Genomic DNA, 21676 nt, shown 5'->3' on the forward strand with positions numbered 1-21676 from the left:
GGTGTGCACCCTCCTCAGGTTTGCTCTGTTAATGCCTTTTCTAGCATCTGAACCATCTGCCAAAGTTTCAATTTCAGGATATGAAATTCAGCAGCTAAAGATATCCTTGGGATTGCTCCATAAAAAACACTCTGTAAGGTGTTTAGCAACACGTGGAGTGAGTTCACAGGAGCTGAGCACAGTACAAGGAGTGTGTGAAATGCAGCAGGCATTGGCTGAGGCAGAATTCCAGTCTGTAATTACAGGGGTGATCACTACTGGGCAGAGGAAGCTCCTGAGGATTTTGCAGTGGATAATCAACATTTTCATCAGCGCCTTGAGAGCAGCTGTAAAGTCACTGCTAAGCTGCAAGCAACCCAAAACTGGTGTATGTAATGAATTCCAGAGTGTGTCCTTTTTATGTAGTGTAGAGTCTGTTTCTTGTCATGGAGATCTCAGGGAAGATGGCTCAATGCTACAAGAAGGAGGTGTTCCATCAGATTATCCTGCCCAAGATGCTGGTCAGCAGATTAAAATCCCTTCCATCCTCCCTGTGCCTTGCTCTGAATTAACCCAAACAGAAGTGAGAAGCTGGAACGCAGTTGCTCCCTAAGTCCTGTGAGCACAGAGCCTCTGGTTATTTTGGGGGCACTCTGCTGTACCTGCTGACCCCTGGGAAGGTGTCAGTGATGGGAAGCAATGATGCAAAGCCAACAATGGGCAAGGATGGGAAGCCATGTGGCAGAGTGGCTTCCCCAGGCACGGCTCTCTAGGAGTGCAGCACACATCAAGGCCGCTGTTCTCCCATGTTTACAGAGTGAAAGCTTGAATTGGGTAAAAACAATAGACATACTTAGTTGTTTCTCCCCTTGTACCATGAACATCCATGACTGTTTACAAGACAAGATGATACCTCTGTAAGTTTACAGCTTAATTCACTTAAAACCTAATGGGAGGACAAATCTAGGATAAAGTGGACAGCATGTAGCTCACACTGCAGGTAGGGCTGTACAGTCATTTTTATCTCTTTGAATGTTCTTAAAAGTATTTACTGTCCAATGGTGTATCTCCTTGGAGGCAGGTGGGAGTGATCACAGGATGTGCTGGAATGCTTAATCCATGGGTCAAAACAGCTGCCAATAAGAGTGAAAAGAAGGCACCAGGGAGGAGGCAATTTGTGCTGAAGCCCTGGCCTGTCTCTCTCGCTCACAGTTACTATCCAGACTGGCTCAACTGCATCAGTCCATGCTGCTGCCACCTCTCCAAGAGACACAGGTGCCCTGCAGTGTTCCATTACTGCCCTGTGGCAGCGAGCAGAGACAATGGGAACTGCTGCAGTAGTGCATTTTAATATTATTTTTAAAATAAAATGATAGAAATATTTTTTTTCTATTTTGTATATAATTCTGTTTGTTGTTTTATCTTTTGTTTCTGTTTTTGTTACCAGAGTGCCTCTGATGGCTTTTGGAAGTCAGTGGCAACCCGTGTCCCAAGGGAGCCTCATGAGATACGTATCCTGAATCCCTACTTCATCCAGGAGGCAGCTTTCAGCTTCATCGGACTGCCTTTCAACAACGGCCTGATGGGCAGAGGGGTACGTATAGAGCAAAGGAAGCAAAACCTCAGAGAAGGTTGTGACACCAAGCAGCAGAGGAGGCTTACACTGTTCTTAGGTTTCCTTTGGGCCTCCACTGTTGGACACTGAAAGGGAGGGACTTTGGTTCTGTTACAGTGGCAGCTCTCAGACTCCTTCAGATCCAGGCAAGAACCTTCTTGAAAATACAAGAATTTTAGGGGGGATCACCAACACTTTAGCAGTGCCTTGGAAGCCACTGTGAAGTTGCATCCCAGGCTTATAGTAGAGGAGGGTAAAGGTTTGCTTTCTGAGGCCTTTGGTAAGAAATTCTGGTCTTATCCCAACAACTTTTTATATGTAAAAGCTCACAAAAGAAAACAATGCAAACCACAGCTTCAGCTCATATTTATTAACAAAATTCCTTAATGGTCATTCTCATATCTCTCGCCCACAGTGCAGCTTTTTGGAGTGTTAGTGTTAGAGTAGGTGGTGACTTGGGTTTTCTGGATTATCTCACATTGCAACACTGTCCTCAGAACCTATTTATATTTGCTCTACGTAATATATCAACCATTAGAGTAAGTATTACTTGGGTGGGTAAATTGCTCATGTACACATGTGATATAGTTGCTGATAGAGACCACACGTGACATTTTTTGGGCACATTAGCACAGCTGACAAACCCAGAAAGAAGCACTTTCACTGGACAAGGTCTGCTTGGTCTGCCCCTGGCATTGTCCTTTCATTGCTATCAGTGCAGGAGATTTGCTATGTCACAGCAGGGATTTGGACTACACAGAATTAGTGCTTCATTTTCCATGCTCTAATTATATCATGAAGATTTCTGGAATATTAGAGACTTTTATTTTGTGCAAGTCAGATGGGTGGGTGCCTGGAGATAAGACGTTTCCTTCTCAAAATGCAGAGTGCAAGATGTGCAGACAGATTCAGCCACATGGAATGGGCCTTTTGAAAAATGCACTGCTGTGTACAGAAGCTGTCATGGGATTATGGGAACTCTGGATTTTTGTTCTGTGCACTGAAGGTATCTAATTGCAAATATTCCAGTCAGCTAGGAATTAACTTACTTCATCTCTCTGCATTCTCCAGAACTTACCATTAGAACAATGTGGTCTTGATGTGTCTTCCAGAAAATCAGGAGTGCTGCCTCAATAAAGGACAAAAATCATCATACTTTATTTTTCCCCAATTTGTTTTTATTTTTAAACACATTATTTTAATACACAAGTTATTACTTAAACTAAAAGGAGAAGAGAGAATCCGGAAATGAAAATGCTGTGAACTGAAGTTTATGAGGTTTTGATAGGTTGTTTAACACACATCAGATTGGGAAATGAAGGCATCTTAATTGAAACCTGATGTTTCACTTCACAGAAGTCCATTTAAACATTTAAAAATAGTTTATGATCCTTTGAGGCAAGAAGTCTTTGCCCATGACCCCTAGTAGACTGTGTGAATTGTAGTTTATTCCTCCAGATGCAGCTCTGCAGGTGCCTGTGTGGGGCTGAGATGTCAGCGTAGCCTGGGCGGTCTGTGCAAGGACACTAATACAGGGATTCTGTCAGAGTTTGGAAACAGAGAGAGTGTTCCTGGCCTGTGGCTACAATTTTACTGCAAACATCAGCTGTGGACTGCTGTCGTGGAGCTCTGGGGCTTCACACTTTGGTGAATTCTGCACCACCACTGCAAAGTTTAGAGCTTTGTAAGAGCAAGGGCTCCAACAGGAGCTATTGCTGTCAGGGTGAAGAGGGAAGAGTCTGAGTAAGGCCCTGGTGATATAAATTTGCTACATTTTTTGCTCAGATTTTAAATTTCAGGAGTGGAAATCGGAGCCTGTAGACCAAGAATCCAGCTCTTGTTGAAGATTTGTGAGAGATGCAGCCAGAGAAGTGGGGCAGCAAAGAGGATTGTTCCAAATCTGTGTGACCCAGCAGCCGCACAGCTGGTTGGGTTTGGGGCTGTGCTTTAACCATGAGCGATATCCTGGAAAACTTTACTCAAGAAAGAAGCATGTGAGCATGGAAAAGGAAAATGCTGAGGACTAGTGTCTGGGTTTTTCCTGGGAAATGGGGCTGGAGGCAGACTGGTGCCCCCGTGCTGCAGTGTGCTGTGCTGTGTTGGGCAGGCTGCACACAGGAGGATCAAGGCTGGGGATGCCTTCGTAATCAAGGCCAACACTAAATCCTCATAAAGAGCAGTAATATTCCACTCTCCTTTGGTTCTGATGCCTAAATAAACTTCAGTGCTTCTCTTGCACACCACATATGGTAACAATGTGCTGCCAATTAACTTTGTAATTTGGCGGCTTTTTCAGCAAGGTTGAGCAGAGCTAGTAAAACAGTTTGGGGCTGATCTCAAAGCGTTTTTCCCAGGATTCAATAAAGGGTGAATGTAGTAACATCCTCTGCTTTGATAATATAATTTGGGCCAGATGATCCTGGGGTATAGTAGTGGGGTACAACTCAGATGTGCATTTTGATTGCACTCATGGCAGTGGTAGCCAAAAGTCTTAGCAAAGAGCAAAACTCACACCCACAATGAATAGTGACTTCTCTCTGGGACTGGTAGAGCTTTTCAGGAGTTGTCTTCAGTCCTATTGAAGTCTTAAGAGTGGGAGAGCTGTTCCACATTTTATGTGGACTTCTCTTTCTTGGGATAAGCTGATGATAAAGAACAAACTTTGGGCTTCTAGCAATGAGAATTGGAGAATAATAATTGTCAACGCCTGAAGATGGTTTAGCAAAAAAAAAAAAAAGTAAAAAGTATATATAGTAATGATCCTTTCTCTGATTAAAGAATTCTATTAACTTGTGGGTATGGGGTTGGCTTTCTCACTAGCCAAATGTGATTTTTGTTCAGGTGGAAGTTCTGTTTCTACAGTTCTTTGGGGCTTGAAACCAGACATCACTGGTATTGCAGCTGGTGGTTCAAGCTTGCAATAGCACCCCTTACACAGCAGGCATTTTACTGGGGGACAAGCACAAGCATCAGCTCAGAGGTGTCACTGCTGGGTGCACAGACAGCCCTAGGGATGTCACTGCTGTGCTGCCTTTGGCTGTGTCCTGTCCTGTCAGTAGCTCTCAGAGCCATTGGAGCCGTGTCTCTGGCTCCTCTGGGAGCCCTGAGCCTGGTGTGAGGTGGAAAGGAGAACACTTCAGGTGACACATATGATCAGAAGTGTGAGGACTCCAGTGCAGACTGCAATGTTTGTTTCTCTCTCTGTGCTGGTGCTGTGCATCCATGGATCTGTTTATGATTTAACCCAACTCTGGAAGCCTTTTGTTCATTCATATATAAACTGAAAAGATAAAGCATCCTTCTTTGGACTTCACCCAGCCTCAGCACTAACCTGGTGAAGGAGGAGCCATGTGCAGGAGGTGTTACCAGGCTGATTCAGGCACCCAGCCATGGATTAGCACCTCTGCATAGTGCTGACAGCTCAGGGATTAACCTCTGATGCTGGAGTGTTAGCACGTCCTGGCCAGGGTTCCTCATAGCTCTTAGATGGTTTTTCCTGTAGACAGGCAGCCTTCCTGGAGGTGCCAGTGGGGATCCTTTGCTCCTTAGACAGTTTTCAGCTCCCTTGTCTCATCATTGTGACCTTTTCTCTCGAGGGTTGCACAGGTGTCAGCAAACTTTGTCTCCTGGGCTGCTATTACTGGACTATAACTGTGTGAAGGTTGTGTCTTGGAACCTGTTGGGTCTTCGTGGAGTAGAAGAGAGGTGGGGGTGGCAGGAGAAGAGCAGTCTTCCACTTAATCCTTTCCAGTCATGTGGTTCTCCCTTTTTTGCACCCTGATGACATCTTCTAAGGCAGGTAGAGGGACAGGTAAGGGGCCACAGCAGCTGCAGTCATTTAAATGTAGAGACTTAGTGTCACTATAAAGCTTTGGGTTTGCAAGGCAGCACATCTGCTGTGTGGACTGGGCTGTTCCACCCATTGCCACTGCAGTGGGATCAGTCCATGAGCTGCTGGGAAAGGAGGGGATGCTCAGACAAACAAAAGGTAAATGCACACCAGCCTCTTCTTAGTACAAGCCCAGCCACCTGCTTGTGCACATGAGAGATGACAAGGAACTGAAGGGAGTTTGCTTCTCAGTGAAGAGTAGACCATGAACTCCCATTTAGCATGGGGTGAGCGTGCTTATCACAGAGCAGGTAGACTGTAGTAAAGTCATGCCCTTGCTTGCCTTCTGTTAAGTCCTTAGGTCCTTTAGAAATACTCCCTGCACTGCACAGAAATCTGCTTTATGGCAAGTGGTGAATCAGAGTTTGTGCATCAGGTTAGATGTAGTCAAAAATACTTGGACTGGGCTTAGGTGTTCAGGAGCTCAGCAGGGAAGTGGCAGAAGGGAACCTGCTGGGCTGTCCTGTCTCCAGCCACCAGCTGCTGACCCTTCCCTTTGCTCAGCTGCACACAGGCAGTCCTGCAGGCTCTGTCCCACTCACAGCAAGGGATAACCAGGGAAGGAAGGGCACTGAAATGCTCTGCTTTGTCTTTTGAAGCCCACTATTGCAGCTGTTTGTGCCCATGGGTGGAGGCAGCTATAGGAGCAGCAGTGTGCATTGTAACAAGGACCACTCTGCAGAATGCCAGGCACTTGCCTGCTCACAATGAGTGACACTAAATTGCTTTCCTTGCCATATTTCCACACTTTTCAGCTAAAGGAAACAAAGGGTAGGTTTGTATTTGCTCCGTTGCAAGCATAAAGAAACAAAATGGAAAGATAGTGATTGTTGTGTAAGTTGTGATGATTTTTATAGTTTTGTCCTGTATTTCTTTTGTTCATTGCTATTAGGTGATCATGTCTGTAACTGATAAAACTAAGGTAGGAATTTTTCCCAGGTAAGCAAATATATGGGGTTTTCCTTAAATTATTTAATATAGTAGTCAAACCATTTAGAATATCCAGGTGCGTTATTGTTTGTAGGGGTTTATTCTTCAGTAACACTTACCCTTTTATTGAAAAAAGTAACAATTGGAATAGTCTGAACAATCCAATAAGTCTTACCCTGAACTAAGTAAAATCCCATAAATAACTGGAATTCATTTAACATATTAAAGGAGTCAAATATTTCTAAAAACAGATTTACAGCAGTCATTTCCTTCCAGTGCAGCAGGCAGTGACACAGGAATGACCCGGGCATGGAATGAAAAGCATCAAGAGCTTTTCACATGCATCAAGCAAAGAGCAGTTCCAGCCCTGGTTCAGTCACCAGCACTGGATCTTCAGCACAAGCCCATGAGGTAATGGTTAGCCTCAACAGAGTCCAGAGGAGTTCCAGTGTTCTTCTCTGCTGACTGACTTCTCTCCTTATGTGAGTAGAAGTCAGTCTTTAAGGCCTCTTCAGGGGGCAGAATGGAAGATAAAACATCAGTGTCTTGAGGTGAAGCCTTTTGTCTTCCTGCCTGCAGCACAGAGCAGCATAGGAGCAGTTAGAAGAACCTGTCCTATGTCTGTACTGCTAAAGGCATTTCTGGTCCCCTGACCTGGTGGTGCAAACTGGCTGTGTTTGCATTGCATGGAGCTTGCTGTGGTCCCTGACACAGCACAAGACCAGAAATCTTTGCCTCTGTCACTTCTCTCACCAAGATCCACCATGCATGTGCTCACCTTACCCTTGGAGGGCAGGTACCCCTGGAAGGAGCCATGCTCCAGAGGCTCAGGCAGGCTTTGTCCAGCACTGCTGTGGTGACGTGTCACTCACCACTGCTGTGTTTTCTGCCTCTGTTTGTCACATGGCCTTTTAGTGTCATCCCTGGCTCATCTGTCAGTCTGCTGTGTTCTCTCAAATGGGACCAGGCAAAGGGCTGATCTCTGGGGAGCATTATATTAGATATTACATTTTCCATATGTTTGGTCTTAGAAAAGCAGGCCAAGCTTGGAAATGTGGACTTCCAGTTCTGGACACGTTATCCAGTGAGGTTGCCCTTGTAGTTGTTTACAGGTGCTGGAGAGGGGATGCTAAGCCTGGTACCCCCGTGGGGCTCAGCCTGGACAGAAACCACTGACACACAGCAGGCAATGCAGAGCTTGCAAGGCCAAGCTCAATGCTTGTGGCAGAGAATTGACAAGGGGAGAGGGCTGCCAATGATTTCTGGACTTTGCCATCCCCAGCTCACACTGCTTGCTGGGCACCACTTCAGGTCAGAGACTCATCACGGCCACATCTGGAGCAGTGGTCATGTTGGACCATTCCAGGCAGCCCCATGGTCTAACCTGCACTGGGCAGTCTCTGTGCAGCTGGGAGGCATCCCAGGAGGCTTCTGCCTCAGCACTGGCTGCTGTTGGGCTCTTCAACCATTTGGTTGAAAGCAGCACTGCTTGGTGGTACAGGAACACCCAAGCACTCAGAGGGCCATGAGCAGGAAGACAGGCTTTGAACTGGTCTAACACTATATTATTCCTGAGGCAAGATGGTGGAATTTTGGGGATTTTGTCTTAGCAAAGGCCTCAAATAACCAGAGGCCTGGTCAGTTGTTTGAGAGAGTTTTATTTTCGTAACTCAACAGAGGAGGTGTGGTGGTTGCTTTGGTATGTCTTTGGGGCACGGCACAAGGGTGTGTGTGTGGTGAGATAGCACTGACGCATTGTGCAGGGCATAGCAAGCCAGATTTGGCACAGCCATGTCCGTGATGCCCAGCTTTGTTTGGTGTGACTTGTCCCCCTGCTTGGCCCATAAGTTGTATACAGTCCATTAGGTCCAGATTAGAGGTTAGCAGCTGATGAATTTATACGTACAATCAGGAGAGCTTGGGAGCTGTGTAGATGCAGCCAGGGATTAGTTATAGCCATTTCCTCTCTAATACATGTCTCCTCTTATTTGCCACTTCTTTGCTAAGAGGAAAGGAGGGGAGAGCCCTTTCCCTTGGACCTGGAGAGTGCTGCTCTGTTGCATTCTCTGCAGCACAGCCTGGGACACGTCCCTAGATCTTACAAGGTGTTGTCTTTCCTGGGACACAAGCTGGGCATGAAGCAGTGCTTCATTTTCAGGGGGAAGGAATAGCAAAAGCTCAGCAGGCTGCCACAGGAGAAGAGGGCTCAGTTTCTGTAGCTTAAAACAAATAAGGACCAAAGAACTGTACTGACGTACTAATGGCACTTAGTTAACCAACAGTTGTGCTTTTTTATACTTTTGTTCAAGACAGCTCCTTTTTCTTCAGGACTCTCTAATTGCCCAGTTAGTGTTTGATCCCTCTGATGGTTGCTCCTTTTTTAAAAGAAGATATACACTTTGGAGCAAATGCCCAGTTACCTCTGTGTGGTCAGGGCACGTGTGGGTGTACACACACTTTGTACCATGTTGTGCTCTTTGGTAGGTGCTGTTATCCTCACCATTTACTATGGGTGGGCTCTGCAAGCACCCCTGTGCTGCCCTAACAGTTACTGCCCTCAGTGAATAGCAGGGGTGATAATCTTGGCAGTATTTTCAAGAGGCACCTTTCTAGCCCACAGGATTCTGCCTGCAGCAGTGAGATGTGAGGCTGCATCTCCCCAGTAAAGGCTGCAGAATTCTGTCTTCAAGGGGGACACCTATAATGCTGTAGCTACGACAATGTTGGAGGGTGCTAACATCAATGAGGTATAATTTAATATAAAACTGTCATCAGATCATCAGTTTCCAAATGTGATTTAAGGGCAATGCAAAACTCTTTTGCTAAGGATGCCCTGTGAATTTCTGATAGTTGTAGGGGCCAAATCAGAGACATCTACTACAGTTCAAGATGTTAGGAAGGTAGGTAGTCCCTGGTATTTTAAATATTTTTGAGAGAGAGCAGGTGGTACTAAGATAGTGGGATCTCAGGAAATACTGAAGAGCAGAAGCAGATGAAAAAATTTCCTCCTATTTTCCCATAAATACCATTGGATGTATTACAGAAAGAATAAAGTCAGACAGATATTTGGCGACCAAAGGCAAGTTCACTTTCGATTTTTGTCTACTGTTATTCTCCAAACAGAGTACGCCTGGAAGAAAGTTTGGCAGTCCTCCCGTAAGGTTGGGCAGTGTGATTAATTCTCTGTGGTTTGCAAGACTCACATTAGAAAGTTAGCTCTTAAATGTTGACTTGGCCAGTGAAATTCCCTCCAGGCAAAGACCCTGTGTCTCCCTTGAGCGGTAGCGTGGGAATGGGCCCGGTGCAAGTGTGGGTGGTGTTAACACCACCGTGTTCCCAATGACGACACAGTCTCAAGGATGTAACCATTTACTCACTGTGTTTTGGACACTGTAACTACAGCTCTGCTGAGGGAAAGGGCTTTGTGGCACGTCCGCTTACCAGCTGATGCAATTCCAGCGACATACAAATGTCATCTCCTATGCAAAACATAAAGCTGAGAAATCAGAATTAAAACTCTCATGTCTGGAAAGACAGGATGCTCTTGGATATTTTGAAATTTGGGGCAATGTTCTTATCCTTGCCTAATAAACTTTTTCCATTTTTTTGAAACCCCTACTTGATATTTTTTGGCTGCCCATGAATTAACAGTTTACAAAATTAACTAGAATAAAACCAGTATTGTTTTTGTGAGTATCAACTGAAATTAAGCAGCAAAAACAAAATTACTCTGCTGTTTTTCTCAACATCTAGAGCTGGAACAGGAGGATGTAGAAAGATCTTGTCATTTCAGATGTGCTCTCTTACTGTTGTGCTGTAAATATTTGAACTTAATGTCTCATTGATTTAGCCATAAGCAGTTTTTGCCCGTTTGTTTTCAGATTAGAGCAATTCTGGTGCACTGTAGTGGAGTTCTACATAGCACATGACTTGTGCTCCCAGCTCTGCACTTCTCAGCTGGGATATGGGTGGCATTCTTTGCTTGGAAAACATTGCTCTTTGGACTGGTCAGGCAATCAGAAGTGGGCAAGGTCGTGTGCCGACAAAACCAAGTTCCTTTGAATGAGAAGCAGAAACTCAAAACGTTGTTCCCAACCTTTTTGAACGTGCAATAGCATTGCTCACCAGTTCAGGTTAAACCATTGTAAATGAAAAATATAAGTGTGCACTTGGTTTCTACATCTCAGCAAAGATCTGTCACCCTTGGTGACTGTCTGAGCATGTCCTCTGAATTCAGTATATTTCCAATATGGCCAGTGTTGGATACTCTACAAAAGAAGATGTGTGTGCATTTCTCAGCCTCTCCCTAGCCCCTGGGGCAAAGTTGCCTCTGGATTTATCTGGCTAAAGGAAAGCTAGAAAAGTCAGTGAGCTAGGATTTTACACTGGAAGCAGTTTGTTGTCCCAGCAGAACACACAGGAGGAGTTGTAGCTGTAGGGCCTTGGCAGAGCCCAGTGAAATGGGAAGGGCTGAGGCTGGACTTCAGTGCAAATTGCAGGTCAGCAGATGGGAAAGGATAGTTGGGGTGTCCCTGGATGCTGCCACCCATCTCTGACTGGCTTCCCACTGCTCCTTGTTTTCCTGGTGTGTGATTCAGAGGGAGTGGCACAGGTCAGAGTGCCCCTTCACTGTCAAGGTGCCCCTGATCACTGCCTGATCTCCTCTCCATCTCCCAGAGCTGTTTAACAACCTTAAACTTCTGCCATCAGTAAAATAAGGGGTGTGTGCTGTTCCTCACTTTTGCTCCTGTATGGTGACCTGTTTGGGATGAGTATTCTTCCTTAGCCTAGCTGGAAGCCAGTAATTTGCATTAACATTATAATCCACTATCTACATCTATTTAATTTCAGAAAGCTAATGTATCCACTGTGATTCATCTTCCAGCTCATCTGCTGCCCTGTTCTCAGGGCAGCAAAGTTGTGGAAGGGGAGTCTGACCATTTGCATTAATTTCTTTACAAGCTGGGAAGCTATCAAACCTGCAAGCTGGCAGGTTGAATGTAGCCAAATACCACATTCCTGATTTTCTGCTTAGTAGCAGCAGTCTCCCCCTGAGCAGAGACAATAAGAGGAAATCTTTGACTATAAAAATGGCAACCTGCTAATGACTTCCATTCCTGCTTTCTCTCCTCTCAGAACATCCCCACCTTGGGAAGCGTAGCAATAACCATGGCGCTGCACAACTGTGATGAGGTGGCGGTAGCTGGGTTTGGCTATGACATGAGTTCACCCAATGCACCGCTGCACTACTATGAGAACATCAAGATGTCTGCCATCAAAGAGGTAGGGAGCACCTGCCAAGCACATCCTCCTCCCAAGCCTGCTGGCCACCTCCACTCCAGAGCCTAACTGGGATTGTGATGTCAGCTTAAAGCTTTCCTGTGTGGATCAAAACACAGCTCCACCCATGCATTTGCCTGTAAACTTCTAGACATTCTCCCAGGCTCAATGTATGTTAAAAATGGTTATTACTGCTGGGAAACGTTCTCTGGAATGTGTATGTAATGTAATTTCTTCTTTGAGTGGCAGGGAAAGGATTCACATAAATGTTTACTCAAGAAGTGTGAAAGGGAGCAATTCTACTCTGGGGTTGAAAAGATGTGCCCTCTCCTGTTTTTTGATCCATTATATTGCTCTCTAATCCATAGGGTTCCTTTGTGAGGTGATCCCCTCCTCAGGCCCTGGGAAGGATGGGGGAGATCAGCCTGTGTACCTGAGCTCTCAGCTGACTGTTCAGCAGCACCTCGCTGGTGTAAACACACCCAGGCTCTGTGGAGACTGCTCTGTAAAAACAGGTCCACATTAAACACATTTTCTGCTACTGTCACAGGGAGGCAAACAGCATTTTTGGAGGAACAAAAACTTTCATATTGGTATAATAATGCAGCAGCATAGATGCCTTAAGGTCTGTCCATTTCCTGTACCAAACTAAAGCAAACTTGGACACTGGTCAAAGCTTCTATAGTGGGAAGGTTTGCTGCTTTTTTGGGAGAGCTCCTTCTTTCCCAGCACAGATGTGGCCCAGGTCTTCCTAAGATTGCTTCTTCCTCTATCGTTCTGGATAGGAAATCTTGTTCTATCCTACTCCACACTGTGAAAAGTTGTATTGTTCATGAGCAGTAGCTGCCTCCTGGCACTTGGCATTTGTTCACCTCAAGCATTTTACCATTGATTCAGACCAGGAGGAAAGCTGGGAAGTTGTGTTTTTCCAAATCACAAGACTGTACATGTCTTAGTATTCTCACAGACTGCAGGCTGCATGACCCTAGGCAGACTGAGAGGAATTATAAATCAGTGATTAGTCAGCTTGAGAAATGAGAATTATCAGAGTAATGAAAGTTTGGAACAAGCTCTCGGTAGAGGCTAAGAGAACAGAGTTTAGGAAAAGGCAGTGAGGAGCTCTTCAGTATACCAAGGGACTTGACATTTTGGTCCTGAGGTACTTTCTGGGCCAGTGGAGGTGGCAAGAGAATCTGCTTAGCTCAGTGGAGTAACCACAGATTTAGTCAGTCCTTACTGGGGAAAATGAGTGCCTATTTGGGATTTAAGGGGTATGTCCAGAGATGTAAATTGAATGGAGGTGATATCTGGCTTGTGAAATCCGTGAATGGAAAATAGTTACGGAATATAACTTTTGCAGTAGTAGAGGAGGTATCACCATTGGCTTGCCCAGTTCTGGGCATCCGCTTATAACCACTGCCAGACAGGATCCTGAGCTCCCCAGGCCCAGCTCTGAGGCAGTGCAGCTGGTCCCTCAGTCTTCCAGCAAACAGACAACTATGCCAGAGTGAACAGTCAGGCTGCAGATGTCTGAATCCAGCAGGGAGTACAAAGACTCTTCAAGAAAGTTTCAGGAGAAGCTTTTGGTACCATTGTTTTCACTCTGGTGAATCAGCTGCCTTTGGTGGAGAATCACTCTTGCCCAGTTGTTCCTCCTGTCTCATAAGGATGTCAGTCCCAAGGTCAGCTTTTGGACATGGGGACACCCACAGCAGGTGTCCTTGCCAAGCTTGTTTTACAACCTGGTGTGTGTCTCTGTCCTCAAGGACACCACCGCGGCTGACAAAAATTAAGTTTTCTTGCTCATCATCCTTACACGAATCAATGGGACTTGGCAAAGAGTTGGTTAACAGAGTCTCTGGTTGAAGTTTCAGATCCACATCACTTGGATCTCTGATTTTGGAGGCCAGCACCCCAAATGGGATCCAAGGCCATTGGAAGACTGGAGGAGGTCACTCTTGGGCACTGTGTGTGGTCTCAGGAGTAGACATTGTATGACACAGGACAGATGAGGATGAACACATGAAATGTAACCAATAAAGTCTCCTAGAGAGAGCAGCTGGTGCCTGATTTGCCAGGCCTCTGCTGTCTGGAAGCCATCAGTTGTCATGTCCAGGATGTTCTGTACAGAGGTGAGGGAGCGTTGAAAGGTTCTGGTGAAGCCTCAGTAATTCAGATGTCAGTGGATTTGTTTCTGCAGCCGGGGCTGTTGTTGAGAGCTCTGCAGCCCATTGGAGCTGGTTCTAGGAGGAAGGTTCCTGTTCCACTTGAAGGCTGATTATCTGATATGTGTCTGCCCATCTAATCCTCACATCCTCACCCACAGGCTCCTCTTACATTTCACTGCCCTGGTACAAGAAAAGCCATCTGTTCCCAAGTATCAATAATTAATGCTCCTCTTGCCTCTGCCCCTCCCAATATGACAAATTGTTTGTGATATTGTGGAATGTGAAGAGCAACGAGAGGATCACGTTTCTTTCTCTCCTATTTAATATTAATGGTAGCTGGTAATTGTTAGTCATCTGAGGGTGAAGTTGAAAGGTGAAGGGCATAATGGCTAGGTTCTGTCTTCTGCAGTTGCCTTCAAAGACTGCAGAAATAGAGATTTGCCCCACTCCAGATTGGAAGCATCTGCTTGATTGAAGACCTGCACACACCTTGCAAATTGGGAGGCTGGCCTGCACTGGTACCTTGTGTCAAACTTTGCCCTTGGCATTAGTGAAAGAAGACTGACCCAGAACCAAGCTACACCAATGTTTTTGTCTGTTCCATCTGCTCTGACACCCAGAGGTCCAAGAGTGTCTACAGGATTTTTCTCAGTGTTACTTTGGACCTCTGGGATTGTGTCCAGGCCTAGATCTTCCTGGTCCTCTTCTATATTTCAGCCTCTAAAGAAGCCACTGAAGCAGGCTATGCCTTGAAATTATGCAGGAGTCATCTTTGTCCTCGGGCCTGCAGATCCATGGAGGTTGGAGTGTTCATTCCTGGGCAGGGGAATAGAACAGGTTCACTTATCATAGCATCATCACAGCACTGAAACAACTGCAATGGGAAGCAGCTGTTCCACCACAATGAATCTGTGCACAGTCCCAGGTAAGAACCTCTGCAGTTTGACCAGGCTTTGGTGGGGCAGAACCTGTCTTTCTGAAGTTCAAATCTCTTCAATGACTGCCAAACTCCCCCAGCCTGAATGTCCTTAAATCTTCAGTGTTTAAGCCTAGAGAGCAGCTGCAGGGAAGCACTCCAGCTCCACCCTGAAAACATCACTCTCTTTACAGAGGAAATATAAACACCAGCAGTGTCCTGGGTCTGCAGATGCCACATGTGTGTGTGGATTGTGGGAGCCTGTTGGGTAATATCCCTCAAGCCACTTCCCTTGCCTGGTATCTGCAGGGAAAATGGGCCTGCTGGTGAGCAGGAGTCCTCTCAGCAAGGTGTGTCACTGATTTACACTTGCGGCTGCTTGACATCTCTCTGGACACCCTTGAAACCCTGTGACTCATCTCCAAGTAATTTGTTCTGATTACATAAAAAAGCCGGCAAAATGCACTCACTTGCTCACAGCTGGGTGGAGATGCCTCTCCCATGCCAAGACTGAGATGATAAAATCTCTGTGGAAATGAACCTGATTTTTCCTGTTGCTCTGTGGCACTGGCAGCTGAATTTCCAAAAGGAGAAACAGGCATACCCAGTCCACAGCTTAGCTCAGCCCATGCTTTCCCCACAGGAGTAAAAGCTCTCAAGGTCCAAGATTGTTCTGCTATTGCTACCACAGAAGCCAGCTGCCTACACTGAGTCTTCCAGGATCTCCAACTCCTGAGGGCTGGGCAGGCATTTCCTGCCCAGGAGCAAAGGCTCTGCAAGGAGGCAGATGCACTGGAGCTTGACCACCATTAATAGTCAAGAAGTGTATGGTCTTGGGGCTCTGTTCAGTAGTATGGATACAAACATGTATGGATTCTCCTGTCCTTGGGAATGCTCATCAGAGTTCATTTCTCCAGTTTCTCCAATTTAGTGCTGGATAGCTTCTTTACCCTCTCTCCTGGGTAGCTCAGTGTACTCTGGCCAGGGTATGTCCAGGCAGAGCTGGTGGAGGAGACCCTTTTCTGCTCTTCAGTGTGCTCTGGAGTTCTGGAAGCACACTGGGGTGGTGCTTTCAGTTTCAGGTGTGAGCTGAAACATCAATGCAATTAAAACTGTACCTCAAGGTCAGTTCTTCTGTCCAGCACTTTCTTCCCTGCGCTCTCAACTTCTCCCCATCATGGCTGGAGTGCAGAGTCCTGGCCTGCACTTCAGCAGGAGATTTCTGGGTGGTGTCAAGACAAACTGTGTTCTCTGATCTGTTACTGGGATTCCACTGTCCAACAGACCCAGTGCTGTTATATAAACTCTCACAGGTGATTTTTCAGCTCTTATCCCATCTCTTTGTTTTAGCTTACAAAATGTAGAATGTCCAAGTGTGTCATCACTGTTCAATCACTATTTTCCCTATTCCAAATAACTTTGCAACAGCTTTTGTCCCTTGCCTGCTTCCATGAATGCTGCACAAAAAATTGAGTCTTTGCCAAGGTATCTGCTCACTTGTTTCTGTTTTCATGGCAATGAATCTATCAGAGCTGGATTTTCATATACTTTATTGTATTTTTATGTCCTGCTCAGGTCCTGTAATGCTTCCTGTCCAAGCACTCCATAAAAATGTATTTTTATCACAGGTCACTGTCTTCTATTAATGTAGAAGTGTCAGACCCACTGGGAACATAGTGAAGGAAACGTGGAAATGGTGGTGAGGAAAAGGAATAATTTTAAAATAGAGTGAAATAGAAATTATTTAAGGATGGGAAAGTGACTGTTTAGAATAGTAAAAACAGATCTATAAGGAGCTTATGAAACTGAGAGAGCCAGAGGCTGCGCTAAATCATGGGAACGAAGCACAAGACAGGCTCCCAGCATCTCTCCTCCATGTGCTGTGCCCCAGCACACAATCTTCCCAAGCCTTACGATCCAGAGGTGAGCTTCTATCCCCTGGTCATTTCTTGCAGGAGCAAGGACATGGGCAAGGAGTTACCTCAGATAGCACACAGGAAACACCCTGGGCTGTCTTCTCAGCAGCTGCCTGCAGACTGCCTCACACGCTTGTGAGTGGTTAAAAGGGTAATTCACGGTTAAAAGCCACCCTTGCTGATCCAGAGCCTGTCTGCAGCGCTTGTGTCCCACAGTGGAGCTGCTGTCGTGTCTCCCTTTTACTGGAGAAGCAGGTCAAGCACCAGCACTGCTGTTGGAGGTGTCAGCTCCTTTGAAACAGCTGTGCCCAGCACCTCAGTGACTCACTGCCTGACCTGAGGGGGAGGTGGCTGGCAGCCTTTGATGGCTTCTTTCTGATCACTGGCCCCTTCCCCAGCAGGTCTTTGTGGGATGCTGAGGACACCATCTTGTAACACTTCTCATTCAGCCTGTGTAAGGGCTGTCACAAGGGCCAGGGGAGGTGGCCTGCAGCATGCAGTGACAGACAGCTTTGTCTCTGTCTCTCCCCAACAGCAGCTACCTCTCAGAGTAATCCACAAACATCGAGTTTGGAGTCTTGAACCATAAAGGCACAAACAATGGTGCTTTATCATCATCTGGGCTCTCTCTGTGAAGCCGCCTTTTGCATTTTAAATCAACACAAGTTGCTTGGGAGGGGGTGGTAGGGCTGCTTCAGGCTTCCAAGTACCTTAAAGTTTGTGGTAGCCAACAAGAAGAACAAAACTCCTTTGAAAGCCGGGCAGATGTCTGGCGTGGTGATTTATAGACTGAAAACATGGCTATTGGAGCCTGGCTGATGAATTGTGATTGCAGTGCAAGGAGTGGTGCAGACTGAAATGGAGGTCAGCTTTTGAGGGGGAGGTTAGGGGCTGGGGCAGGGGCACCTCTGAAAGGGCAGTGCTTTTTCTTGGGGCCGGCAGTGATGACTGATGAAGTTTATACATTTTTGTCTTTGTTTAAAAGCCACCTGTTTGACAGCGTTGGGGCTGAGCAAAGGCCTCACATGCTGTTCCTGTGCATAAGGACTGTGTGTCTATATAACAGAAATCTGGAAAAGATTGTTGGAATAGCAGCCCTGACCAGAGCCCAGGTATTGCCTTGCTCAGAAGGACAGAAGTACGGTGACGCTCAGGATATCACCGTGCGCTAAGAACAGCAAGGAAGGCTGTAGAATGGACAAAAACAGAACTGGGGCTTGGACAAGATCTCAGTAGGAGAAGTCAGTAAAAGATCTACAGAGGTGTGTTAGAGCCCAGCTGCTGGTCCCAGCACTGAACACAGATGTCTGTGGGGTGCTGGGTGCCCCCAGAAGTGGCTCTGTCGTGGATGTACAGTGGGACTGTCAAAGGAGAGCCCAGGTATTCCCAGGCACAGTGGCTGGCACAGCTCTTCTCACCAGCTGGGAGGGCACAAGAAGAGCTGTGGGCCTTTGACAGCTGATTTTACCATGTATGAAGACCTTGCAGAAGGGCATTTTAAGAAATAGCCTTTGATCAAGTGCCTTCATGGTTAAATTAAATGTAAGGTCAACAGAAGGGATGATATAACTCAGATTTTGCTCCCAAAAGGAGGGAGCTTGATAAGCAGGCTGAATTTAGACTCAGCAGTGGTGGCAGGGTGCTCAGTGGAATTGGGACATGAGTGCAGACTCTGACCTCTCTGAATTTAGGAGAAAGCCTATTCTCTAGCCTTGGAGAATGGGCTACTAAAAGCAGAGTCACTGAAGAGCTCGTGGACTCATTGTAGACTTGAAGTCTTGTTTGTGAAAGTACATTAATTATCTGTGATTCCTATTTGCAGCAAGGGGAAAACTGACAGGAAAAGGCTGTAAATATAACTCCATAAAGAACTGCTTCAAAGTGGTGTTAGAAGTAATAGAGGAGTAAGGAAGATCATCAGAAGACTTCAGTCCTAATGGTTGGAACAGACAAAGTAGAAACTGGCAAAAATCAAGTTCAATTAGATGTTGCAAAGGAAAATTAGTGAATACTGAACAGTGTCACTGACAAACAATTAATAAGGAGGCAAGGAAAGAATTATCAAGACTGACATCCAGGGAGGTGAAGGAAGCAGGATTAAAGTAAGAACCACATGAATATATATTTTACCACTCTCAGGATTATATGATGAATGTGAGAGAAAGGGTCGCTTACGGTGTGAAGTTCACAGAAAATGAAAATTACTGGGTCAGCACTGAAAGGCAAAAGCTGTTAAAGCTAATGCAGTAGGTGTGAGAGCCCAAGAGATCTCTGTTCCACTTTGAGCCAATTAAGCTGCAAGTCCAGAGGAAAAGGTCCACAATAAATCTATCAGGTTCCAGTGGATTAGCTTGTAGTGGACATAATACCTCTTTTTTCCTTTTTTTTTTGGTGGGGGGGTGGGAGGTGGGTATGAGAGCAAGTCAAGGAAAATAATCCTGTCAAATTCAGAACTCTTAAACAAACCTCAGAGGTACTATTCAGAACTTCAGAGCAGGGTTTAAATGAAAGAATAATTAAATCCTGAAAGCAAACACAACATGGATTTACCAAAGGCAGGTTACAAAAACTAATTTAATATCTTTATTTGATTTTTAAAAAAAATATTCTTGGGACAGAGGAAGTGTAGCAGTCCTGCCTGTCAGAAGTTCAGTTAAGCATGCAATCCTGTGCTGTGTGAGATATTATTGGTTAAGTTTCAGAAGCCATGGTTTGGTGCAACACCTGTACATGAATAGTCTCTCTAAGAGAGAACACAAAAAGCAGCACTGAATGGACAGCTGGGAGTTCCTCTGCAGGAGGTCATGTTTAGTGTTTGCTTTAATGAATTTTGGCACAGAGGGCAATGGTGTGCGAGTGGAATTTGTGATGAGACAAAACCAGGTGTGGCCAATACAAGGGAGGATCAAAATACCGTGAAGGAAGGCCTTGAACACCTTGAGAACAGGAGTGAATCAAGTGGCATGAAACCTAAGAATATGAATGGAAGGTTGTGCTATTTGGGGCAATAACATACATTTGACTCTAATTTGAGATAGCATTTTTTGGCAATGGCAGAGGAGGACAGTGCTTAGATAGGTACAAATAAATTACAGAATAATTCAGGCTGCCAGATTGTTACTGGCACAAAAAAAAAAGACAAATACACCTCTGTAAAGACTAGAGGAAAGGACTTCTTCCTGAGTAAGGGAATTGCCTCTGCAAGATGCACTGGTGAGCTTTTTTTTTCAAGATCACTAGAAGTAAATGTTGAGTAAATAGGGACAGAGGGAGCTACTATAATTCTGTGAAATTTCCAAGTCTTCATGGTGTAAATGAACAGCTTGTTTTGGTAGAAGAAAGACATTGCTTGTTTAACTTGGTAAAATGAAGACTGAAAAGAGATACAGTTTCTCTGTGTGTGTGTATTAAGAGTAAGCAGGAGCAAAAACAGCTGTTTGAAATTTAAAGTTGATGTAAGAATGACTGGGCATAAAGGAGCTGTGAGTAAATCCCCTAAAGACAAGATGAGGGTCCCCAGCCATCCCTTTTGTTTCAGTACTTGGGAATCCCAAGGGGCAGCAGAGTGGGCCAGTCTGATGATGAAAATTAAGCAGCTCTAGAGACAAGGCAATGCAGATTAAAGACAAAGATAAATTAGCACCAGTGGAGACTGAAAACTGACTGTTGCCAGTGAAATAGTGCTTCTTGCTCTGCTGTGGTTTCTGGGCAGGTTTTTGTGGAGAAGTGCTGCTGACATGCAGAAATGCAGAGGATGTAACAGAACTGGCAAAACTCCTCTACAACTTGCTGTTTTTCTTGAATGCATTCCTCATTGACTTCACTCTAATTTAGCCTTCCTGTATTTTAATTGCAGCATGCCTGATAAGACTAATGTGGTCTGAAGCTGAGGCATTCCCTGATAGTAATTGATTACAGATGGGGAGCTTACCTTCCTCCTGGGTTGGTCTCTGAAACATTTGCTTAGGCTTAAAATATTCTACTTTGCTTCTCTTGAAGCGACAGATGATGTTTTGTGCTTCTTTGTGGAATTGTCAAGATAAAAAGGATAGGTGGTTTGAGGCTGCTGCATTTGCATAACCCTGAAAGGTGCCTTTAACTGATGATAGATTTTCACCTAATAACTGTGACCTCCCTGGGATGAGCAGCCACAACAGTGCTGGCAGACTAACTCTGCTCCCTCTGCTTCTCTCTCCACTGGAAAGAGCAAACATCCACCACTCAGAGAGAGACCCAAAGTGCAGGAAATCCTAGCCTGATCCCTGGAGAACAGGATGGGGTCTGGAGCCTCCTGGGATGTTCCTGTTGGAACTCTCCAAGTTCATTACTCCAACCAGTGGCTCAGGCAAACAGCCTTTCTGACTCTGCAAGTGGAAGCTGCTCTGGATGAGAGCAGCAGGGGAGAGAGAGGGTAGAGCCAGTCTGCCAGGTTGCAGCAGAGGTGGTGATGTGCAGGGACAGGAAGGTGGAGGTGACAGTGAATGCTCCAAACTGCTCCATCACTGTCTTTGAGATGCAGATTGACAAGAAAAGAGCTGGAGTTTTCTGCTGGCACTGTGTGCTATTTGATGTGTATACCTAGGGTGCTATTTGAAATGTACACACCCTGAAACCTTCTGGGGTTTAGGGTGGATTTTGTTGCCTTTTCCTGTTGGAGAAATGGGACTGAGGTGCCCGTTTTCTTGTCAGTTTTGAGGAAACTGCTCTGGCTCTTTTCCCCACTGCTGCTGCTAGTGCTGGAACACAGCTTCCTTCATCTGATCAGCTCTGTCTGTCAGTGGGGTGGGTCCCTCTCCTGCAATCAGTAACCAGAGCTGGTGTTGAAGACATGCTTCATCCCTCCTGCCCGTGCTGCTGTCGGGCGATGAGGGAGCAGCACCACACTGAGTGCCCTAATGGTGCTCTGGGAGGGATGACAGCCTGTTCTCACGAGGGAACCTCTTCCTCTGTGGGCTTACATTAACCACAAAACATTAGAGAGTA

The 21676-nt window shown here is 45.7% G+C and overlaps 1 protein-coding gene across 14 annotated transcripts in view; it reads left to right on the top strand.

Moving 5' to 3' along the window:
- The window catches only part of ST3GAL3 (ST3 beta-galactoside alpha-2,3-sialyltransferase 3), a 188461-nt gene that overhangs the window by 160152 nt on the left and 6633 nt on the right, over positions 1-21676 (top strand). For 12 of the 14 annotated variants that reach the window (XM_033516304.1, XM_033516305.1, XM_015635889.3 and 9 more), the window contains 2 exons: positions 1427-1573; positions 11550-11696. In XM_033516304.1, coding sequence (XP_033372195.1) covers positions 1427-1573; positions 11550-11696 — 294 coding nt within the window. Of the gene's footprint in view, positions 1-1426; positions 1574-2665; positions 2751-11549; positions 11697-21676 lie in introns of those variants that run through there. The other 2 variants (XM_033516308.1, XM_033516307.1) reach the window with 2 other exon arrangements.

This window comes from Parus major, chromosome 8 (assembly GCF_001522545.3).
Source record: "Parus major isolate Abel chromosome 8, Parus_major1.1, whole genome shotgun sequence".
Classification (NCBI taxonomy): Eukaryota; Metazoa; Chordata; class Aves; order Passeriformes; family Paridae; genus Parus; species Parus major.